Below are 24361 nucleotides of genomic sequence, written 5' to 3'. Positions count from 1 at the left end.
CTGCTGTAGATGTTTTCTTGGGTTTTTTGCGTGTTTCCTTTTTTCAAAGGTTTTAAGGCATTTGTAACGAAGTTTTCGGAACGCCGCAGTGTATTCGGGATTTATTTATACGTCTTATCTTCTTGAACAAAATTTCTTAGCGCTGGACTTATTCAACATTTAAGTACATTCATTATCACGCAGAATTCAAACTTCACCAAATAAAACGTATAATGGAATTATGTAAAATATTAACACGTTAATATATTTCACACACCTATTATATTGACCACACGAAAAAGCCTGCGGCAGTCTTGTTTTGCATTTTGACAAAGATTGCAAATAGAATCAGCGCCAACAACCCACTAGTATCTTGACAGATCCCAAAGCTTTTGTGTGCGGTAGGTGTGATTGAGACTGCTGCAACTTGGTATGCGTAATTGAGAGAAAATCAAAATAATCTATCACACACCTATTTTATTGGCCAGCAGTGTATATAATGGAAAAAATCTAGAAGAAAACTTATGATGAAAAAACTGTTTTTAAGGGGCCTTTTACAAAATAATGTCCCATATCTCAAAACCTTAAAAGATAGAGAGTTAAAGTCTTCGGGTAAAATATTTGTAACGAGTTTTTCTACAACTTTACTGAAGTAAGTATTTGTCTATCTGAATTATTGGAGAAAATAAATTTCGTAACTCACTTTTAGGGGTATTAATCATTAATCTGATAAGACAGAAAGAAGGGGAGTTCTACTCCAAGAAACTTTCTCAAAGACACCATATTTCTAAAGTCAACCGTTTTACGCAATCTAAAAAAACCCCTTTTTAGGCTCTTTGGGACCACTGTGCTCTGGTGGACACTACAGATAAATACTGAATGTAAGGTAAATTAATTAATTTTGAATTAAAACTAATGCAATCAATAAATTTTAGATTAAAGCTGCTTATACCTCTGAGTTGCTGCAAGAATTTGTTTATTTGCCCACCATATCAGACAGTTTGAACAAGTTGCATAGCTCGTATCACTTATCAAGGTGAATCCAGATTTGTAGGACTCTTTACCTCATCCTACTAACAAAAACTCCTTCCAGTGTCAAACGTGGAAATGCAGAGGTATACACGGTCTCAATGACTGTAAGGACGTGGCCCGCACCGTTATTGGCATTTCAAAGTATAGAACTCTCGAAACGTGCACATTGAGGATGGATGGCTACTCCCAAGCCCCATTCGATGATTCTCTGTGCAATTTCTCTTATTCCGGTCAATCACGGAGTAGCAACTAAGAATTTTACGGTCATCATGCTCATGCTCATTTCTAGCTACATCATTTAGTCTGAATAAAAATTGCATTAATATTTTTTGTATATCGATCTGAATTGCTTGTTTTAAGATGTAGATATGTCAAAATTTATTCCCCTTAGTATTATTATAAAAATAATTTTAAATTTCAAATGAATCCTAAATATTTTCAAGAAATTAAAATTGCAAAATGAAGAAATTTATATTTGAATAAAAAAAATAAATTGAATTTCAGGCGCATGCATTTAGTGCGCAAGACCCATACATGGTTAATCTCAGGTTTTGGTTTGTTCCAAACTCTCGAGTGGGGGGCAATTCCCCTCTCGGTTATTCTCGAGTGGGTTGTACTACCCATTCTACCCACGTAAAGGCCCTGGAGTTAAAAAATAAACATATTTCATACCTGTGAAATTTCATCGTTGAAAACGCCTTCCCGAAGGTTCCATCGTCCTTCGTCAAATTTGCCAATCCAATTCGTATACTATCTAACGGTGGATCCGACCTACTTTTGGCCGGTTCATTTTCGGGACTTTCAAGCATCAGAAAACTAGCCGGCATCATGCGTTCGTCCAAAAGATCGTTCATATCGATGGTAAAAACACTTTGCTCCATTCCTTTTCCGAATGCATTTTTCACCGTAAAAATCACTATCAACAGTACAGTTTCCATATCCTATCACAATATGTACCAGGGTACTTTACAGAAAGCGACCGTTTATCACTGCAGACAGTTGCGAAATGCGAAGGGAGTTACAGTTTGGTGATTATCTGTGCAATGCAGAACATATGCAGTTCACTTGAACCATGCTACCTACATGTTAGGCTGATTTTTCCGACTCGCTGCCTTTGTCGTTTGTCGCTTTTCCTTTCTATCTTCAATGTAAGCTCTTTTATTTGTTATGCATATAACGGTCCGTATATGGTTGAAGACTAATCAGGAATGGTTCTGTTTTATTTCATTTCAGCTCAACGACATACCATAATCAGCAAGCATACCAAAGAAAGCATAATGAGCATGAACAGAACTATTCTATATACTCGATTAAACTCTAGTCAAACACCTCGAAAATCATTAATTCTGAGGATAGTTCTGCCTCTAGTAGCCGTATCCTTCGTTTTGTTTTGTGCCGTGGGGTATCTCAGTTCACAGCCTACTTACCATGTGTACGGCCGTCACAGCAATCAACACTCGCCCATCACTCAGCAGTACGTCAACCAATCACAGTTAATGGAACAGTTAAGGTAAGTTTACTATCCTCAAATACGGTTGGGAGCGAAACAGAACTAAGCTCGATTCAAAACAGATCTCTTTACGATTGTAAATCCGTAGACGACAGCTATCGCATCGAGCAGCGTGGTAACTTCTGGGTGTTGAAAAATTTCATCACCCCTGACAGGGAGCAGCCTCTTCGCTGCTATGAAACCATAACCTACACAACCCACGCAGATTATCGGTTCTTGGAGAATATTGTTCCGCTGTTGGAGCGGTGGCAAGCTCCGATCAGTATTGCAGTGTATGCACCGGGGGAAGAGTTTGACCTAGCAATCGAGGCGCTGCGGTTCCATATGTTTTGCCATCGGCAGTCGTACCTGATGGAGGAGTACGCCTCGGTACATCTTTACTTTGATTTTGATCGTATGCCATCGAAACCGGTACGTATATTGATTTAGAATGGTGTGTTTGGAAAAGCGAATCAATACCGTTGAAAGAAAATCCCATCATATCCATTTAATCTTACTAAATATCCTACCATTACAGATCGATTACTACCGCAACCTCACCTTCAAACCCTACAACTGTCCAGTCAATAGCGAAGGATCTCCGGAACCGGACAGAACCTCCAATCGCGAGTATCCGGTGAATGTGGGACGAAATATCGCCCGGGATGCTGCGCAGACCCATTTCGTGCTAGCCAGTGACATTGAGCTCTATCCGAATCCGGGTTTCATCGAAATGTTCCAGCGCATGATCGCGAATCCAGTCTACCGGTACACGTTGCAAACTCCCAGCGTCTATGTGCTGCCAATTTTCGAAGTGGCGGAAACCTCTACCGTCCCCGAGGATAAGATCGAGCTGTTGAGGATGATGAAACATGGTGATGCGATAAAATTCCACGAGAAGATTTGTGAGCAATGCCACACCGTACCGAATTACGAGGAGTGGAAGCGAGTAATCAAAACGGATGAAACCATGGACATTTTGGTCACTGCTAAAAGGAAGGGTCAGTTCGAGGTGTGGGAACCGATCTACGTTGGTACGAAGCAGGATCCCCTGTACGACGAGCGGCTTAGCTGGGAGGGGAAGTTCGACAAAATGACTCAGGTTCGTTGTTCGCCATGGCATTGATGTTGCTTGAATTCGTTCACTATCTCATTGCTCTTTATTTCAGGGATACATTATGTGTGTTTTAGGTTACAACTTTCATGTGTTGGATAATGGCTTTCTGGTGCACAAACCAGGAATGAAAACTGTCAGCGAAGCTTCGAGACCGGATTTAGAGAATAGGCAGAGAAAGTTCATCGATACTACAATTTTCGCTGAGTTAAAAATCTTGTTTGGCGAAGCTCATTCCTGTTCGATTACGTGATTCGGAAATTAAGCGGTTGTTTCTATACAAATAAATTCTAACGCTAATGCTATGCTATGACCTACACTTTAATTGAGTATTATGAAGAGGTTTATTTACAGGACCCTTTCGAGGTGACCTTTTATATTGCACATCCGGTTACATTTTCGATTCCATCGCAAGCATTCGTTAACTCGTTGAAGGCATAATCCGGAGCACACAGATTTACTCGTGGCCTATCGTCGACACAGATGAAGTATTTTTGACAATTGTCCGGAGCCCGGTAAAACCGTATCGGAGCAATCAATCCATCCGCTTGCGGTGGGCATTTAAAACCAAGGAAAGCATCCGCATCGCAATCTTCAACCAAATCGGGCCAATCGCACTGGTAGGTAGCACTGTTGAAGGCTAATCCATAGGGACAATCCAGCACATAACCGACGCCATTGTCACAATTCATAAACTGACCACAGTGGCTACGATCACCAACCTTGAAATAGCCGAACTGATGGGGACACTGTTCGGTGGCGAGGGCTGGTTGGGTTCGGGTCCGGCCGCTACAGTCGACATCGATTGGATACTGACAGGGATAGGAGAACGGACTTGCCTTGGCGTTGAACAGAAGACCGTCGGGGCAAAGTTTGCGTTGCGGAACACCGTCCTGTGAATAGGGGAATTGTTATTATTTGTTATGGGTTTAATATGTGTGAAACTCACAATACATTCAATGTAGGCATCACACTGGTCAGAAACTACGAAGCGACCGTTACTTTCCGGACATGACTGGCTGTGCACTGAGGGAGAAAGGGAGTAGAAAAGAAATCGATTAACGTTTTCAATGTCTTACGGTTGTAAAGTAACTAATTTGTTTATTACGCGACCTTAATACACACTTTTGAAATATTTACTTTGATTTTACTATGTTATGAATTTTACATCACATTTCAAATTCAATATATCGGATTAACAGCTGTAATTTTTAGTCCAACAATTGAAAAATTGTGCATCCATAGATATTAATTGTTTTGATTGTTTTCTATGAAATAGTATAAAAACTTAAAGCTCTCGCCGCTTTCGGACTTCAATGAAGCGCCGAAAGCGCTTCAATATATTGCTGTCGAGTAAGCATTTTCTACCTAGTAGCACAACAACTTGCCCAGATTGGCACTGCATATAGCATTGCCGGTCTAAATATATGTTCATAAATTAATAGTTTGTTCTTTAGGCAGAGCCTAAAATTCCTATTTATAGGAGGGTATAAACATTTTATATATTTGTTGCATTATGTTTGGATTCCCTCAATGTGATCCTTAAAAGTTAATTTTTTATCGTAAATCAAACCCAAGTATTTAACTTGATCTGACCACGTTAAATTCAAACCATTAAATTTAATAATATGGTTATTATTTGGTTTACGGGAAGAAGCTCTTGGCTTATGCGGAAACACAATCAATTGTGTTTTTGCCGCATTAGTGGAAATTTTCGACTTTTTAACCGAGGCCCGCAGGACCGAATCTCTTATACCATTCGACTCAGTTCGTCGAGATCGGAAAAAGTCTGTATGTGTGTGTATGTATGTATGGATGTGTGTATGTGTCAAATAATCTCACCGATTTTTCTCAGAGATGGCTGGACCGATTTGAACAAACTTAGTCTCAAATCCCTATTGATTTTTTTTATTGATCCGATTTCCGGTTCCGGAGTTACGGATTGAAGAGTACGATCACACAGCAAATTCCCATATAAACTGGTACCACCATGCTGTCCAAATGATGCAATACATAATAAAATGTGCACAACATTCCTTGGATTTGCGTGTCTGGATCATTAATGACCCATCGAAGCCACCTTGACCACATTGGTCATCTCTGACGGTTCTTGATGCCCCCGGGGAACTTGCTGACGCCTTTAGTTAATGTCATACCTATTTCTCATCGATTGATTTACCGATTTTTACAAACTTGGTCTGAAATAAAAGGTCCAACATTCCCATCAGCTGCTATTAAATTTCTAATTGATCTGACTTCCGGTTCCGGAAGTACAGGATGATGAATACGAACACACAGCAAATTTCGATTTCAACGTATAATGCGATGAATGTAATAAGGTGAAAATTTTTCAAAAATGTAACCACAACTGCTTAGATTTGTAGTTCTAGGTCACTAATAGTCATTCAAAGTCTATTTGGTCACATTGGATGCCATCGATGGTTCCGGAAGCCCCGGCGGAAGTATTCAAATTCAGAATAACAGTTACATCGATTGCTCAGCGATGTCTGGACAGATTTGACCAAACTTTGCCTCAAATGAACGGTGTTGCGTCCCTAGAAGCTGTTATTAATTTTTTTTGCGGAGTTACGAGTTGTGAAGTGTTGTCACAGAGAAAACTCCTATTTACACCGATACACAGTGGTCACAATGGTACCAAAACGTGCGTTTAATTAATTGTGCTCTAGGAGTTGATTTTAGTGATTTGGTGTGTTAGGAATACTTTTTTGGAATGTAAGCCCCTTTCTTTTGATGTATACTGAATTGTGATTAATCCACCTAAAAGTGAGATAGGAAATTTATTTCTACTAACTTTCAAGATTAAGTCATGATGTCAATGACAAAGTTGTAGAAAATTTCACTACGAGAAAACAACATGTAACGGCGTTGAGATAAAGCGCGTTGTTCGTAAAAGGCACCCAACAATCATTTTTTCATTATAACTTTTTCTGAGCTTTTTTCAATTCTTTAAATGCTCTAAGAAGATGTTGGAATTTAGAAACTTAAGAGATTTGTCGAAGACGTCAACATTTTTTATTTGAAAACTTAAGAGCTATTGAATAAAATAATTTAAAAATACCGCCATTTTGAATGTCAATTACTACGAGATGTGGAAATATGTGGAAGACATTTCGATTCTATCGCGATACCACGATGAATGCAATTTTTTTCGCCAAAATCGGAGCATCTTGCATTTGCAGTTCTATGGTATTGGCGGCCCATCGATATCTTGTTGGCCACATTGACCACCGTAGACCGTTGTGGAAGTGCCTGGAAAAAGGGCAAATTCAAAATTAAAAAAACTCACATCAGTTTCTCGGAGATAGTTGGGCCGATCGGTTGTTTGGTTCCGGAAATATAGAACGAATCGCCCAGTCACATAAGAAATTTTTTAATTTTTTTTTTGGCTTGAAAAGTCAAGATTTTGTTATCCCCTAAAAAAAATGAGAAAAATCGACTTTTGGAAACTATTGATTTCGCACATTTTTTTCTATTTTCATAGAGAAAGATTAAGCAATCGGGTGAGAATTTCGACCTTTTAACCGAGGCCCGCAGGGTCGAGTTTTTTACACCATTCGGTTCAGTTCGTCGAGATCGCAAAGTGTCTGTGTGGATGTTTGTGTCAAATAACGTCACTCATTTTTTTCAGAGATGGCTGAACCGATTTGCACAAACTTAGTTCCAAATGAACGGTATAACGATCCCATAAGCTGCTATTCTATTGAATTTAGTTAATCCGACTTCCGGTTCCGGAGTTACGGGGATTCGAGTGTGTATCTTCGTCGCGAGCGGCTGACTCTCGTAGAGCTCCCTTCGAGTCGGTTAATTTTCATCATTTTCGGCACAGTTTACTACCTCCCGGTTATCGAAAGTGTGAATAACGATGCAATTTAACGATTATTGAAAGTGAAGTGGCTTTTAAAGGCATTTTTCGGCATATTTTCGACAGACGCGAGTGGTAACAGTTTGTGAAAATCGAATTCCGGCAAATGAAAAAATATCTTTTCCTCGCATTACGAGCCGTCGACTCCCGATGCAAGGACAATAAAAGTGCACAGAGAACATCTAGAAACACAGTGTACATTATAAAAATAGTGTAAAATGGTTTTTTTAGAGAAAAAAATTCAATTCGAAAAGTGAAAAAATATGGCAATAAGAAAAATTGACATTCAAATAATTGGCGTTTCACCAGCGACTAGCGACTACCAGGTGTCGCCCCAAAATTCTACAACCGAAAAATAGGTGGCAAATCAGCCGGTTGGTGCTCAGCTAATTTCGTCCGCGTCCCTTGTCACTTATTGTTATTGGATGTTTCATCGGCGGTGCTATCTTTGAAAATGAGCCACCTTGGATATTCAACTGTTTTTTAGTTTCTTATTTTATTGCAAATGAGTAGAGGTTTTGATTCTTTTATATTCTGGATTGCAGATATTTTCTCGCATGTAAATTTTGGTTGTTCGTTGATGTGATGGCGCTGTAAGGGAACACGTATCTGCCGGTCGGCAAACTTTTCTTTGGACTGAGCAAACTAATTTCTATGTTTGTTTACGGTTTGTTTTACTAACGGGGAACTGATCCACAGAGCATTCAATGTGCGTAGGGAAAACACATGGCTTTATTTGAGTGGAATGATGACTTCAGTCATGTATAAGGTTTGAGATTTGACAATTCGCGAGAGGGATCGGGGACCGGTTGGCAATTACCTTCAGTTATGTCAGCACGAAGAATAAGTGTTTTGCTGTCATGTTCATTGGTTAGCTTTCAATTCTATCTCATGCCTCCACGCGAGTCTAAGTCTATTGATGACATTTGGTCCTTAAACCTGCGACGACTGGGAGCTATCAGCCTTCTGCCATTAGTAGCTGAATGAGAGATTGCGATCAGATCTAGCCGAGAAAACAATACCGTACAGTTGTTCGGAAATCAGCTCCAATAAGACTTTAATTTGACTAGTATCGATGATCGCGGGTCAATACGTACTGAAAATTCGCCGCGTCTGTTTTAATGAATCTAATTTCAAGTTCCGTTATTGGTAGCAAGCCCGTGCATCAGGTTAACGATCCCCTGTATTTTCCTTCAATGCTCGATATAATCGTTCGTATACGTGTATTTCATAAACAATCCGATATTAGAAATAGGAAGCACTTTCGTTGATTTATAACATCTAGAGCTATCATAACTTTTTGTCTGTAGAACGTGTTATCACTCGGTAGTTTGTAATCCAAAAAATATATCGTAGAGAAGGAATAGCGAAATTAGTCTAAATAATGTCGCAATAAATAGTGATCCGGCCCATTACGCAGATAAGATTAGATTTTCTAGGCAATACTCCCACGATCGGCTGTGTGGAGTTGAAATTGCTTTTGTTTATAAAACATAGGATACTCTCGGTAGCCTGCTACCCAGAGTTTAAAAAGAACCAAAAACTAAACAAGATCTTCTTTTTCGAGCGATCGTGTTCTCGAAAACTAACTGAACTACTACCTAATAAACTATGTACAGGTCGCATCGCTTGCATGGAGCGAATCCTAGAACACCAACTCCGCGACACCTATGGGAGAGTCTGATGAACCTTCTGTAGAAGATTCCTCATTTTATTCAAACGATCGCCGGGTAAAATCAGCACCGACACGATAGAAACCACGAAAAAATTCGTTGGGTGATTGAATATTATTAAAAAATATAAGCAGTGCTCTTTATAGCCGGCTATCCGGAGTTCAAGTTGGTTATTTTGCTAATCGTATTAATACAACAAATGATAAATTTCCCATATTCTCGGCAGCCGGCTGCCCAGAGCAATTACTACATGATAACGCTATTGGCACACTTACTATCAACTCTCCCCTTCCCGTGATACATGTGGAGATGCAGAGGATTCCTCTGTCTCTAGTAGCAACATGTATCGGACTAACATTCCTACCTTTCCCAGATGATCTGCATTCGGACGTGGCCGGCATCGGTATTGATCAGCATGCAGGGATCAGAATAGAATGTACAATGTGGCTCATCATGTTATTCCCAAGCATGTTGTTCCAATGAACATTTTGCAACCTAATTTGGTTCTGGTCAATAACGGAGTAGCAACTACGGGCGATCTCTTATGCTTATGCTTATGCTTCCGGTTCCGGAGTTAGGGGTTGAAGAGTACGGTCACACCACAAATTCCTTTATAAACTGGTAACACCATGGTGCCCGAACGATACATATTCTAATAGGTTTAACATTACTTGAATTTGCGGGTCGAGATCACTAATGACCAATCAAAGTAGCTTTGAGCACATTGGCCACCTATGACGGTTCTTGATGCCCCCGAGAAACTCGCCAAGTTCCTAAGCTAATGTCACGCCTATTTTCCATCGAACTCTTAACCGATTTTTACATGTTAAATGAAGGATATAATACTTCCATTGACTGCTATTGAATTTCATTCAGTACTGACTTTTGGTTCCGGAGTTACAGGTAGGTTATTACAGTCACATGGGAATTTCTCATAAAAACCGGTACAATTGTAATACCTCATAGGTTAAAAGTCTATGTACATATGTACATCAAATTACTTCGCTGGCCTAGATCACTGATGGCAAATCAAATATTCTTGGAATAAATTGTCCACTATCGATAATTTCGGAACATATTCCAGAATTAAAGCCACTTCGGTGATGACTGAACCAATTTTCACTAACCTAGTCGCAAATGGAAGGTATAATATGAAGTTGGCTGTTGCACCCCGCATCATCCCCTCCATAACTCTCTCACCCCCCACCCCATCTCAGATCAACCGCACACCCACATTCCCTACACCCACCTGTATACCAGAATATGTTAGGTTGTTGCCAACGCATCCTCTCCTCCCAATACCTATCACACTACCCTCCCCCACCACTCCGCATTTCAAATTATGCTAATATGAAGATAACATTGAACTAACGCCGATTAAGCTAATTAAATATTTAATTTTTATTAATTATTGGGGACGTTTCGACTTCGTCTCATCAGAAACCGACACTAACTTTTTGTCGGATTAGATTAGCGCCGGCTTGACACTAAATCCCTAAAACTAAACACACTTTGTGTTTCAAACGAACGACTAGTCAAACGTGATGTCCCGTTATTAGGATTGCCACCCCTCCGGGTTTGGCCCGGAGACTCCGGTTTTCGGAAGAGATTCGGGTTTTACATCAATATCTCCGGGTTTGCTGGGAAGAAGCATAATTTCAATTTTTTGGAATTAAATAATTCTTTACAAAATATTTAAAAAGTCTAAGTTAACTATTACTCTGGTTCAGATTTATTTTTCCCGACTAATCCTTCATTTCAAGGTGGCGAAGATGAGTTCACCAAATATTGCTTATTTCTTCCACAAAGCAATGAAAATGAAAAACAAATACAAATCAAGGAAAGTAATATTTCACTATATGCTACAATTGAAATGTTGCATCCCACTAAGTCGTCCAAAATAATGTGAAAAAGTTATTTTGCAGCAATTTTACCAAATCAATTCACTGTTGGTGGTGCTTATCACCAGCTGCACCGCAGTATGACAGATATTTGTTCTAATCCAACTGACTAGGTCAACATCAATCGAGTTCTTCCGGTGTTGTTGCCACTCCTTCGGCGACCCTTAACTGTTGGTTAGGGAGGTGAGTTTTGCCCCTTAGTTGCGACCTCTGGTGATGAATAACCGACACCACATAGTGCTTTCCAAGTAATGCCACAGCCCTGCCTCATTTGCTCTCCTTTTCCTGTTAGTTATGGAGGAGAGCAATGCTCGTTCGTCTTATCTTCCACAGCGAGAGTAGCTGGTGCTTTTGTATTCCTGGCAATTAGTCGGGGAAGTAAAATACCATACCATATTAAACAGACAAAACCGTTCTCAAACGTGAAAAATTTACAGCTTTAGTTTAACGTAGTAATAAAATGCTATTAAAATGGTCTAAAATGCCGAGCAATCACTTTGATTTCAATTACTGTCTAGTTCCACTCAAAATCCACAACACACCCCTCCCCCGCCCCGGTCAATGAAAATCTCCGAGTCAAAGTTTCTCCAGAGGTGGCAAACCCGTGATGTTTATTTTTGTTATACTTACCATTTGTATTATAAAAATATTGTAATAAGTAATAATTGTAATAAGAATGTATTATAGATATTTCCACAATGTTATATTGAACGTAGCCAGCTATTAAACCATAGCTTTGATAAATGAGAAAGGCACAATTGCACCACTAGGTGGATTAAACAAGTTTTTCAGGTAATCATTAAAAATATTCAAGCTTCGTTGCAGTCGACTGCAGATAATACGAAGACTCCTCCCAGTGGCTGAGATGCTAGTATCATCACAGAAAAGTGACTTTTTACAGCCTGTAGGTAGATTTGTAAGATCAGAGGAAAAAATATTGCATAGGATTGGTGCGACGCTTGATCCTTGAGGGACGCCTGCTTTAACGGGTAGCTTATTAGATTTACAATTCTGATAAGAAACCTGTAGGGTACGGTTAGAAAGATAGTTTTTAATTATCGTTATTATGTAAATTGTAAAATTGAAATCCCACATTTTGGCAATTAATCCTTTGTGCCAAACACTGTCGAAAGCTTCTTCGATGTCTAGAAGAGCAACTCCAGTGGAATAGCCCTCTGAGATATTTGCCTTTATCATGTTAGTTACTCTCACAAGTTGATGAGTAGTTGAATGTCCAATACGACATCCAAACTGCTCAGGTAGAAAAATAGAATTCTCATTGATGTGTTACATCATTCTAGTTAGGATGATTTTTTCAAATAATTTACTAATAGAAGAGAGTAAACTAAATGGTCGATAGCTAGATGCTTCTGCTGGATTTTTATCTGGTTATCTATCGGGGGTTTTTAAAATATGTGTATGAGAGACATACATGATCAGATAACAGGCGCTAGAACACTAGGCGCACGACCAGACAACATGTTTAATGTTGCGATAACAGTCATCACAAGCGCAGAGACCGTTCTCCTTAACCCCAATACTCCGAAGACGCGCATTCAACGTATCATGCTTGGACATGACCCGATATATCACCCAAAGGAATTCACGACCTTAATCCATTCCATTTAACCATGGTTTGCTGATACCTTTCGGATTCCAAAACTTTCATTTCAAGTGTCCTCTGACAAGATACACTGAAAAACTCGCAGAAGCTACGCGATCTTTCATAAATATCTTCTTCTAATGCCTAAGTGTCCGCCTTCTCATTACTAGAAATGAAGCAATGTGAAAGAACTCAAACTAATATTTGTGTCTTGTAATCTAGTACGATGTTTCGTTTCGTCTGAATCAAGCCAGTCAAAACGTTGCACGCCTCCAACGGAGGAATTTCTTGTTTTGAGTCGATTGTTTCGGAAATAGTGAGCTCGAGCTTGTGCGACCACCCCTGGCTGCTACTCCGTTATCGATCTGGATTAGCTAAAGTTGCACAGGGAATAAGTAGATAATTAAAGTGTTTATTGATCAACACCGGCGCCGGCCAGGCCCGAACGTAGGTCGCGGAAGGAAAGGGAAGGAATGGTTAGTCCGATACTCGCTTTTGCTAGAGACCGTATATACTACTGCACACTCCACAAGTATTACGGGAGGAGGATATTTGTTAGTAAGTTTAGAAGTTGGATTCTACTTCTTCTTTACCGACGCCAGAGAGATGACTCCACTATACCACACCACTCAACCACCGGCGCTCTCTGATTCGAATGTTTCGGATATAGTGGGCGCGTAACTCTTTGAATCAATGGGCACACTAAATGTAGCAAAGTATAATTATAAATCTAACGCGTTAGGCCGAGCTGGTGGGGTTGGCGTTCGTGTAATTTACATCGTAGTCAAGATGGTCATATTGAAATTGTCGCGAATATCATACATTAAGATAGATCAGTTATCGTCTTGAAGACAATCCCATGGCATACCGTGGAAGCTGCGATGACTACGGAAACAATATCCATAAGACTTTGCCTTTGATTCGAATTTGACAAGCGATAACTTCAATACCTGGCACCGAACAAAGGCGAATCCGATTGAAATAATAGCACGTTTTGATCCCTAAAACGCTACTACATAATGTTTCTGCGAATAATGTTAAAATTGTGGAAAATCTACGTCGAAAGTTCATCAGGTTTTCTATGATGCAAATACATTGTGTAAAACTTATGATAATAATAGGAGTGACGCACTTACTTCGATTTTGTAACAGCACCCATCAAGAGACACTTTCAGCCATTTACGAGGAAGATCAGGAAAGTAAATGATTCTCCTCTTTCGAAAATGTATAGGCACATTACAAGATATTTTCCTTCAATGGGATTGTCAGAATCTCGCTCTTTAGTGAGGGTAGAAATTAGTCGTGGCCGGTGGCGTAGCCCTTTTTAGCATTTCTTGTCGGAGTGGACCTCAAACGAATGCTTCAGTGTTTCCCCGTCTCATTTGGCCAATGGAAAATAAGTTGTTTTCTTATATTCCTCGATTGTTGTTTAACGCAATTGCTTGCATACCAGAATTTTTACTGATTGAAGCGAACGGTTCTGGAAGGAGCCAATCCCATATTTCGCAATTAAGGAACCTCCCGGAGACTACACCATCAATCTCTACTTTCCGGGCGGGTATGTATTTATTTTTTTTTTACAATGGAGAAGACCTTTATGTCCTAGCCCAGTACACGTGCTATTGGTAGGGTCCAATCTACCACACGGGGTGCACTGGGGGCGTGTCGGACTCGAATGGTGACCAGCCATTAATACCGACTAAACTCCATTGGGCTCCGCCATCATTCCTCCCAGGAACTACCTCTCGGTATTACTTCTGGGAGGATGGCTGTACTAAATGTACTCATTCACTCTCACTCACGCGTTCATACATCCTGTATGAGGCTTACTTGGGTGCTCTCTCAATCGCACTTTGATTCACTCTCAAACACTCCCACATGAGGCTGACTTTTGTACTAACCTTTTACGTTCGTTGCTAGGCTGACTTTTGTGCTAGCCTCTACCATACCTGTGAGGCTGACTTTTATGCTCACCCTTAACATGCCGTGTGAGACTGACTTGGATGCTCACCCTTTCACTCCTCTGCCACGCCATGAGGCATCGATAGCTAAGTTCCAACATACTACGCTACGACCCTCCCGTCTTGGCATGAGGCAGTCCACTTATACGCCTATACACTCACTCTTCTGTCTTGCTTCGGGGTGGCTGGGTTTACCCCTTACGCGGTTGCCATTCGCTGCGCCAAACCTGCCTCGGCATGAACAGACCATTCACTCCCTTTTTTGCGCTTGGCCTTTTTCGCTCCAGCTAACCAATCACTAGTTAGCCGTGCCCGTCGTCTGTTGCTCGGTTCGCCAGATCACCTGTAGCCTACTGGCAATCTGGATGGTAGCAGCCGAGACTGCGTTCCACTTCTCCACCGATTGACACATCCGCTGAATAAGGGTATCAGGGGTTGTGTCCCAGCCACAGACGTCAAGCATTGTTCTTCTGTCGACGTCGAACCGAGGACATACGAACAGTATGTGTTCGGCAGTTTCGTCTACACCTGGGCAGTCCAGGCAGGCTGGGACCTCGGCGTGCCCGAACCTGTGGAGGTACTGTCGGAAACAGCCATGACCTGACAGGAATTGTGTCAGATAGAAGTGAACTTCCCCATGGGGTCTTCCCACCCAGCTAGATATGCTAGGTATCAGCCGGTGGGTCAACCTACATTTCGAGGAGTTGTCCCACTCACGCTGCCATCTGGCGACCGAGGTCACCCTGGTGCGCTCGCGGGCTCCTCTATTTCCACGTAGCTCGAAACACTCCTCATCTTCCCGAATGACCAGCCCGATTGGCATCATGCTCGCTATCACTCAGGATGCATTGTGTGATACCGTGCGGTAGGCAGATATCACTCTGAGGCACATCACGCGGTAGGTGCTCTCCAGTTTCTGCTGGTAACTGGTTACCCTCAGTGCTCTTGACCATGACGGGCCGCCGTACCTGAGGATAGATACGGCAACGCCTGCCAGTAACCTACGTCTACACACCTTTGAGCTGTTGGACATCATTCTCGATAGAGCCGCAACAGCAGTCGACGTTCTCTTGCACGTATAGTCGACATGGCTGCCGAAGGTCAGCTTGTCGTCTATAATGACTCCGAGAGACTTCAGACTTCGCTGTGAAGTGATCGCGACTTCTCCCACATGGATAACTGCATGTTGTGCCGACTTGCGGTTGTTGACGATAACTACCTCCGTCTTATGATGAGCGAGCTCCAGGCCTCTCGCGCTCATCCATTTCTCCACCGTGCTAATCGCGTGTTCTGCGGTTAGTTCTACCTCAGGAATTGACTCCCCGTAGACCTCCAAGGTTACGTCGTCGGCAAAGCCGACGATCTTGACCCCAGGAGGGAACTTCAGTCTCAGAACCCCGTCATACATGAGGTTCCACAGCACCGGGCCTAGAATCGAGCCCTGCGGGACTCCGGCGGTAATCGGAACCCTTTTCTGACCGGCATCGGTCTCGTATAGCAGTACGCGGTTTTGGAAGTAACTTTCCAGGATCCGGTACAGACCCACCGGTAGGCTAAGCCGGTGTAACGAGAGCGCGATGGCATCCCAGCTTGCGCTGTTGAATGCGTTCTTCACGTCGAGTGTCACTAACACACAGTATCGAATACCTCGCCTTTTTCGTTGGATCGCTATCTCGGCAGTATTTATCACTGAGTTGAGAGCGTCCACTGTGGACTTACCCTTCCGAAAGCCAAACTGGTTGCTTGACAGACCGTCCGTACCTTCCGCGTACGGGGTGAGCCTGTTGAGGATGATCCTCTCAAGCAGTTTGCCAGTCGTGTCGATGAGACAGATTGGTCTGTACGCCGATGGGTCGCCTGGCGGCTTCCCGGGCTTTGGCAATAGCACCAATTTCTGCCTTTTCCATCTATCGGGGCATCTCTGCATAGCTAGCCTGAACATGTTCGGGTTCGCTGTGATCGCTGCCTTGAGAGCGTTGTTTGGAACTCCATCCGGCCCTGGAGCTTTGTTCATTGCTAGGGATTTAGCCACTGCGAGTAGTTCTTCATTCGTCACTGGAGCCACCATTTCGACCGTGCCCGCACTGTCTCGTAGTGCAGGTGGCCAGGGGCTTGTGGCTTGAGACGGGAAGAGTACTTCGATAATCGTTGCCAACCGGTCCGGAGACCGTTTTGGGGGTGAGGAGCCCCCTTTGGTCTTGGCCATCATAATCCGGTAGGCGTCACCCCACGGATTCGCGTTGGCACTCTCACACAGGTTGTCGAAACACGCTCTCTTGCTGCTTTTAATAGCCTTGTTAAGGGCCAATTTCGCAGCTCGAAACACTTCACGGCGGTTCTCTCTTGCATCCTCGGTGCGAGCTCTTTGCATCCTACGTCTAGCCCTGAGGCAGGCTGACCGTAGAGCTGCAATCTCGGCACTCCACCAGTATACCGGGCATCTGCCGTTTCTTGGCAGTGTTTTTCTCGGCATAGTGGCGTCGCACGCGCGTGATAGAACAGCTACCAGCGCATCCCCGCTTAGACTGTCGGTGTTGCCCTCCAGTCTCAGGGCCGCGGTGAAAGCTTCGCTGTCGAAGTGATTGGACTTCCACCCGCGTACCTGACAGGGATCTCCCGCCCTCGAATGCTGCACACCATAGTTGATCCTAAAGCGGATTGCTAAATGATCGCTATGGGTGTAGCCTCGTCTACCCTCCATTCCATGCCTGGAGCCAGACTCGGGCTGGCAAATGTTAGGTCAATCCACGCCTCCACTCCGTTTCTACGGAATGTACTAGCGGAGCCATTATTAGCTAGCACAGTATCGAGTTTCGCAAGCGCTTCCATTAGCGCTTGACCCCTGCTATTTGTACAGCGGCTGCCCCACTCCACTGCCCAATCGTTAAAGTCTCCCGCTATGACTACCGGTTTCCGGCCCACTAGGTCCGACGAGAGCCTGTCGATCATCTGGTAGAACTGTTCTATTGGCCACCTTGGTGGGGCGTAGCAGCTGTAATAGAACACACCATTGATCTTGGCAATCGCCACACCCTCGGCGGAGGGGTGTATTACCTCTTGAACCGGGAACCGTCCCGTTGTACAGATTGCCACCATTCCAGACCCGTCCGACACCCAATTGCCGTTGCCGGCAGGGATGCGGTACGGGTCTGATAAGAGGGCGACATCTGTCCTCTACTCCGAGACCGACTGCCACAGCAGCTGTTGGGCTGCTGCACAATGGTTAAGATTTAGCTGTGTGACGTTCACGGCTTCTTCTTATTTAACTCACCGAAGGGACACGAAGGTCCGCCCATAGCATGTTTATGGGCTTGCTTCTTAGCGGTGCAGATAAGGCACTTGTGTGCCTTAGTGCACCCCCGCTCTTTATGTCCCTCCTCGCCGCAGCGACGACATAGTTTGCTCCTATCTATGCCTTTGCACTCGTAGGCTTTGTGGCCGGACTCAAGGCATCGATAGCACCTATCCACTGAAGGCGGCTGGGGTATATTAATAGGGCATACCGACCAGCCGATCTTCAGCTTCCCTTTCTCGGTTACCTTTTTGGCATCCGCCTTCAGTAGCCTGAGGTAGGCTACTTGGGTGCCAGAGGGTCCATCTCTCAATCGCACAGAGGCCCGCTCGATTGTGACGTCGCAATGTTCCTTAACGGCTGCGACGACGTCTTCTGCGGTCGTGAACTCGTCCAGATGCTTGCACTGGAGAGTCATTTCCGCTCCTAGCGACCTGACTTGGGCGCCTTCTCCAAGGACCTCTTGGGCCAAGGCCTTGTATACCGCACTAGATTGTGCGCTTCGCTTCAGCACCAGAAGCATTTCTCCCGTGTTGGTGCGTCTCACACTACGCACATCTTGCCCAAGGGCCGAAAGGCTTTCGGCCGCCTTCATCGACTTTAGGACATCGGCATATTTGTCTTTGTCGGTTTTCAACCACAAGGCCTCGCCTCTGTCCTCGGCCTTCTTCACGGGCCGCTGTACCTCCGGTGTCGGTGCCGGCTTCTTCCTGGTGACCAGCGTCCAGGGGTTTGGGCTCCCCTGCCCCGGTCGCGCCGGGTTGCTGGTACCAACACTCTGCTCAGTGAGGTCACTCTCGCCCTCGCTTACCTCGCCCAAACGGCGTTTGACCTTAACGGCTGCACGCCGTGTGGTGTCGCTTTTTGCACCCTCGCCTGGCGACTTCCTAGGGCGCTTCGCGTTCGACGCCGTCTTGCGATTGCCCTTGCCCTTACCTTTTCCCTTCGAGGGGAACTCGGCCGCCGCTTCGAGCGACGTGGCTGCTCCATAGAAGGTGAAGGGCACTGTCTGAGTGCTCGTATCGACCTTCTCTTTTCCCTCCTTCTTGGAGGCCACTGTCTGGGTTTCTCTGTCGGACTTTTCCCGACATTCCACCCTCTTGGCATAAGCCTGCTGTTTCTGTCTTGCGACACGAACAGTTTTTCGGAGTTCCAGGAGACTCTGTTTTAACTCCTTGCTTATGTTTTGCTTTGCGCTAGTGTACTCGATTATTGCATCGAGCTGCTCCACCAGGGCGGGTATGTATACAAATACTTATTCGTACACGCCCGATTGTTGTTTAGTTAGATCAGGCGATATATGAATGATGTTAAATGGCTTATCTTTGGTCCGGAAGTAGACCGTCCAAGTGCCGGTTGTATTGAATGGATATGGTTTGTATTGAAAAGTAATTTTGTAATCGGGGAAATACTCAAGTCGTTCTCTGTCGGTCGTCAGAGATACCTCCCCATTAGAGAATATTATCAGCTCGCATCAATATTCACCAAAGAAGGTTATAGCGCAGGGAATGCAACGAAATTGGAAAGAATGGAGTGATTGGTACTTAGCTGTACAAATTTTACATGTAGTATCAGTAATCAATAAACACATTTTCGCCTAGCCGTCATACAGCCCGTTACAAAGGGCGCTTTCAAATGAACAGAATCTATTATAAGGAATTTTTTATTATCAGGGAGTTTTCATTGACACACGCCATGTCTAAACTTTCATCAAAACGAGTAGAAATTACTCCGAATCTTGCTACCCACTCGGGAAAAAAAAGTATTCCGTCGGCCCCGTGTGATGCTGCTGCTCTGCCTCCTTTGGTCTCCTTTTCCTGTTAGTTGTGGAGAAGAGTAATGCTAGTTCGACCTATTCTCCACAGCGAGAGTAGCTGGTGCTTTTGTATTCTTGCCACTTAGCCGGGGAAGTGAAATACTACACTTGATGAAACCGACAAAACTGTTCTCAAACGTTTACAGCTTTCTTTCAACGTCATGGAAGAGCGATGCGCACTAAGCTTCGCAAAAACATAACACTCTACGGTGATTGTGAGATAATTATGGTAATTTTATAATTAACCTTATCACTTAGCACCTTAGTATATGACGACATACAGAAGGAATGAAAGAGCACATTCATTTCTTCATTAATAGCTAATAAAAAGTGATAAAAGTGCTCTAAAATGTCGAGCATTCGCTTTGATTTACAATTTCTGTATAGTTCCACTCAAACTTCACCACTCCTCAGGTCAGTGAAAATCTCCGGGTCAAAGCCTCTCTAGAGGTGGCAACCGTACTAGTGTACATACATAAGAAATGATGAATTTTGGATTATCAATTGATCCTGACTGCCTAGAGAATTGGCGTCTTCAGCGAAGTCGATTATAGAATCAAGGTGGTCTGGATAGCAAGCTGTTTGATTCGGAATTGCAACACGGCGAGGTTAATGTGTACAATTTTTAACCATGACCTTGCCCATTTGAATTACCATAAGTGCTCTCTTTTTAAGGGGAGGGGTTGGTGTAAAGTGCTCAAACCGGAAATTATTTTGTTTTACTATTTTGAAGGCAAAGTACCAAAGGATCTATCTGTTTATACATTCATTGTGTACGTATACAAATTATTGTCGGTCACGCAGAGCCACACATACGAGCGTTCCAACAGTAGACGTCCAACCATTTCCACGTTGAGAAGTGCCGTGGCGAACACGATAACTCTTGATAAAATTGTCGGACACAGGAAATTCGATAAGATTTTTAAAGCTTAGACTTGTAGTTACTCGATGAACCAAAAAAAAAAAAAATAGAAAATAGTTCATATCTCATATTTCACTGTAAAATTAGCTCACTTTTCTTCAAAATAATAGGACAAAAAATATTTTTGTAGCTTTGGTATTCATTTCTCTTATTTTATTTATTTCTGTTTTTAGGTAGTTTCTTAAATTGTTGCACTTGTTTTGTATTCTATATTTTCAGAATTCCTTCATTTATTCGTTTTTTTTTGTATTTTATACTTTTTATAGCCTTGGTATTTTTGACAAGTTCTGCCTTTTTTAATATTTTTGAATTCAATCGTATTCGAAGTGAAGTCCCGTTTTTATCAGCTACTTGGTGTATTTTAGGCAAACAAAATGTGGACATCGACAGAAATGCACATATGTTATCTTGTTCCTTTTTATCGAACTGATGTTGTATTTGTGTATTTCGTGAATTTGGTGAATTTTGCAAATATTGCAAACTTTGTGATTCTTGAAATTTTGTCAATTTCATGAAATTTACCAGCATTCTAAATTTTGTGAATTTTAAAGTCCGAATGAAGATCTTTGAATATGCCAATATTAAATTCAAAATTTTAAAATTTGAATCCCAAGTTTTAAAATTCGAATCGTAACATTTACATACCCATTCATTTCGAATTCACAATTGTGAGTTTAGAATTCAGAATTAAAAATTTATTGGATTTTTGGATGTTTGAATCATTGAAATTTTGAGTTTTCAGATATTTGAATTTTTTTAAAATTTGGGATTTCAGATTTTTTCAATTTTTGATTTTTGGATTTTTTGAATATTAGATTTTTGGAATTGTGGATCTATGGATTTTTAGATTGTAAGATTTTGAGGTTCTTGGATTTTTGGATTTTTGAGTATTCGGATTTTTGGATCTTTGGATTTTTAGATATTTGCGTATTTGTATATTTAGATTTCTGGATTTTTGGATTCTTGAATTTTCAAATTTCTGAATATTTGGATATTTTGATTATTGGATTTTTAGGTTTTTAATTTTTTTTGAATAGTAATTCTTTGGATTTTTAGATTTTAAATTTTTGGATTCTTAAATTTCTGAATTTTTTAATTTTGTATATTTAGTTTTAATATATCTCTAATTTTGGATTTGGACTTGAGGATCGTTGGATTTTTGATTTAAGATCCTTAGATTTTTAAATTATTAGATTTTTGGATCCTTGGATTTTTTATTCTTTGGTTCATCGACAGGCTACACATACTATGAATTGACTTATTTGACGTCTAGGACACCAACACAGGTGCAATGTGTATAGACAATATACTTATAACGCGATGTTTACGATTTGCCATCTGATTTAACCTCATTTGGCAAAAAATCCACCCGATTTAACCTCAATCTCACACTAACACAACTGCACATGGATTAGTCAATTCTCATAAAAAAATTAAAGTCAATTCGTTGATTAGTTTTTGAGTTATCGTGTTCGCCAATTTGAAAAACGCGGTTTCGAGAAAAACGCTATTAAAGGGTGTCCCACATCAAATTGCCTCACGTAAACAAACGCTGTAGAAAATGACCCATTATGTATTTTCTCTTGAACATTTGAGTAGAAGTAGTTTAGAGTGTATCATTTACAGAGTATTTCCTTCGCTGTCAATTTTTGGAAAATTGTAGCCGATAGATTGAAATCTGCCTGTGTTATAGCAAATACGCGCGAGAAATGCATGGCTGTTTAAAACAAAAGAAGGTCAACCTGGCCACCAAGATTGTGGGAAACCTTTCTAGAGGATCAATACTAACAATTTAGAGGATAAAAAAGCCGTGGATTATTTTTGCCCTCTACACCAGACGTCCCCCTTAAAGAACTACATCATTAACCAAGTTCTGGTTTCAATAGTACATAACATAACAAAAATAGACTTTGTATAATGCACACGCGTCTATACTACCCATGATCGCATATTTGTCCCGTTTTCTATGGGATTTCCTATCTTTATAGGACTGGTTTGTGGTCATGGGCAGTATAATACTAGTCGCATAAAATGCGTTCAACTAGCGAAAATTGTGGGGTTCGCAAAATCGGTGTGACCGTATCGTCGTAAAAGCTGATGAACAAATTATTTACGGAGTGTCCGATAACACACCGAGTGTGCTCATCCTTTTGTTCCTTGTGTTCCGCTGTGTAGCTTTCAAAAGGTTACTAGGAGAAAGGATAGAAAGTTTATCTGTGATAGGGAGAAATTCTATTACTACCTTGATGTGCTAGAGACTTAAGCGAAGCCGTTTTTCTATCCAACGAGCAAAGAGCAATATAAAATAATTTTCATGCTAAAACCAATTTTTAGTCTTTCCCGTCCAAGCAGAAATGCTGAACTTTTCCACGATCAATACTAAAATTACAGATTGGAAATCGTTTACAGTGCTACACACCAAAAAATAATGAAATTTAAACGACATGTAAATCAATACGAATGTAAACATACAAAGATTGAATCAAAAATTTGATTGAAAATTACGTTAAAATCAATGCATTCAATTGGAGCATCAAAAAGCATACAATTTTACACTTTAATTCATGTAATATTACATGTCATTCATTTTACAGCAATATTCGTGTAAAAATACATTGAAGTGCATTGGTTTTCCGTTTAAAGAAACTGTAATTTTCAATCCACGTGTAAAATTATAATAAAATTCGTTGAAGAAAGCACGATATGTCGTGTGTATTTGTGGTGGAACTTAATTTTACATTTATATTCATGCTCCAAATATGTGCATGAAAAGAAACTTAAAATTACAAAATATTTTTTTCTGTGTACAGTACCTGACTAGCCATTGATTAGAAAAGAATGTTCAAAGTTAGATGACAGTTAAAAATTGGAACAGTTGTTAGTAATTACTATAACCAGTAAATTTAAATTCCCTGAACTGTGATGACTTTCCCTTTCTCAGGTTCAGGTACAAAACGATAAATGCGCTTCTAATTGAAACATATTCGACCTTTTAGAACACTGTTCTCACAATTGATGACAACCCATCCGTGAATCACCAACATCACTTCCTCAATCACGGTTACGCATCCCCTGTTGGTCTAATTTTCAACACCAATTAATTCTTGGAAGAACAAATATCCGCCTGAGGTGGCAAAGTTTACGAGAAATGCTAATATCGTAACCCAAGATGAACAGCGTCAAGGTGAACCGCTCATCTTCATATTTAATTCACGAAAGCAGCGGGCCGGCAGTAACGACGTGATCGGATCGTTATAACTATAGTCAGTTATTCGACCTTCGCACAATCGTTGAATGAAACGATAAACGCGCTAAGTTTCACATCTCATGAATCATGAATCATTTTCATTGCACTGGTACGCTATGCTAATTTGGTCTAATTTCAATCCATTGATAACGTTATCGACAGATACGAACACATTACATATATTACAAATCAAAATCTTCGCGCGTGGATGATTAGAAACAATCACAATTCCTCGTCAGCACAATATTTCAAACTATAAGTCAAATTACCGTAAATACAGAGCAGTGCCACGATGACAATCGATGCCGTGGGAAGAATTCCGGTTGGTCTCATCCTTGGAATAGATCTTATTTTTTTGCGCGGAAAAACTATATTCTGCTGACACTCGAATAAATCGTTTAGTTCAAACCGTTCTCACCGAAATCTGAATTAAGACTGAACGTTTCAGC

At 41.6% G+C, this 24361-nt stretch overlaps 2 protein-coding genes across 3 annotated transcripts in view; one reads left to right on the top strand and one right to left on the bottom strand.

Moving 5' to 3' along the window:
- Nucleotides 1-3867, top strand: part of LOC131682043 (beta-1,4-glucuronyltransferase 1-like) — a 17542-nt gene extending 13675 nt beyond the window's left edge. For both annotated transcript variants that reach the window (XM_058963216.1, XM_058963215.1), the window contains exons 2-5: nt 2245-2521; nt 2584-2932; nt 3039-3602; nt 3670-3867. In XM_058963216.1, the coding sequence (XP_058819199.1) occupies nt 2289-2521; nt 2584-2932; nt 3039-3602; nt 3670-3867 (1344 nt within the window). In that variant the 5' untranslated portion in view covers nt 2245-2288. The remainder of the gene's footprint in view (nt 1-2244; nt 2522-2583; nt 2933-3038; nt 3603-3669) is intronic.
- On the bottom strand, nt 3638-24361 carry LOC131682044 (protein obstructor-E). The gene is made up of 3 exons (XM_058963218.1): nt 24182-24361; nt 4564-4640; nt 3638-4507 (listed from the first exon to the last, which is right to left on the bottom strand). The coding sequence occupies exons 1-3, from the start codon at nt 24243-24245 to the stop codon at nt 3989-3991; spliced, it is 660 nt and encodes a 219-aa protein (XP_058819201.1). The 5' UTR covers nt 24246-24361; the 3' UTR covers nt 3638-3988.

This window comes from Topomyia yanbarensis, chromosome 2 (genome assembly GCF_030247195.1).
Source record: "Topomyia yanbarensis strain Yona2022 chromosome 2, ASM3024719v1, whole genome shotgun sequence".
NCBI classification, from domain to species: Eukaryota; Metazoa; Arthropoda; class Insecta; order Diptera; family Culicidae; genus Topomyia; species Topomyia yanbarensis.
Note: the sequence above shows the minus strand (reverse complement) of the source record. Positions and strands in the feature narration are given on the sequence as shown.

Coding starts and splice junctions, on each gene's coding strand:
- LOC131682044 (XM_058963218.1), bottom strand. CDS start 24,245: ATGAGACCAACCGGAATTCTTCCCACGGCATCGATTGTCATCGTGGCA. Junction 4,641..24,181: donor GGCACTGCTCTGTATTTACG/GTAATTTGACTT, acceptor TTTCTCCCTCAG/TGCACAGCCAGTCATGTCCG. Junction 4,508..4,563: donor ATGCCTACATTGAATGTATT/GTGAGTTTCACA, acceptor CCCTATTCACAG/GACGGTGTTCCGCAACGCAA.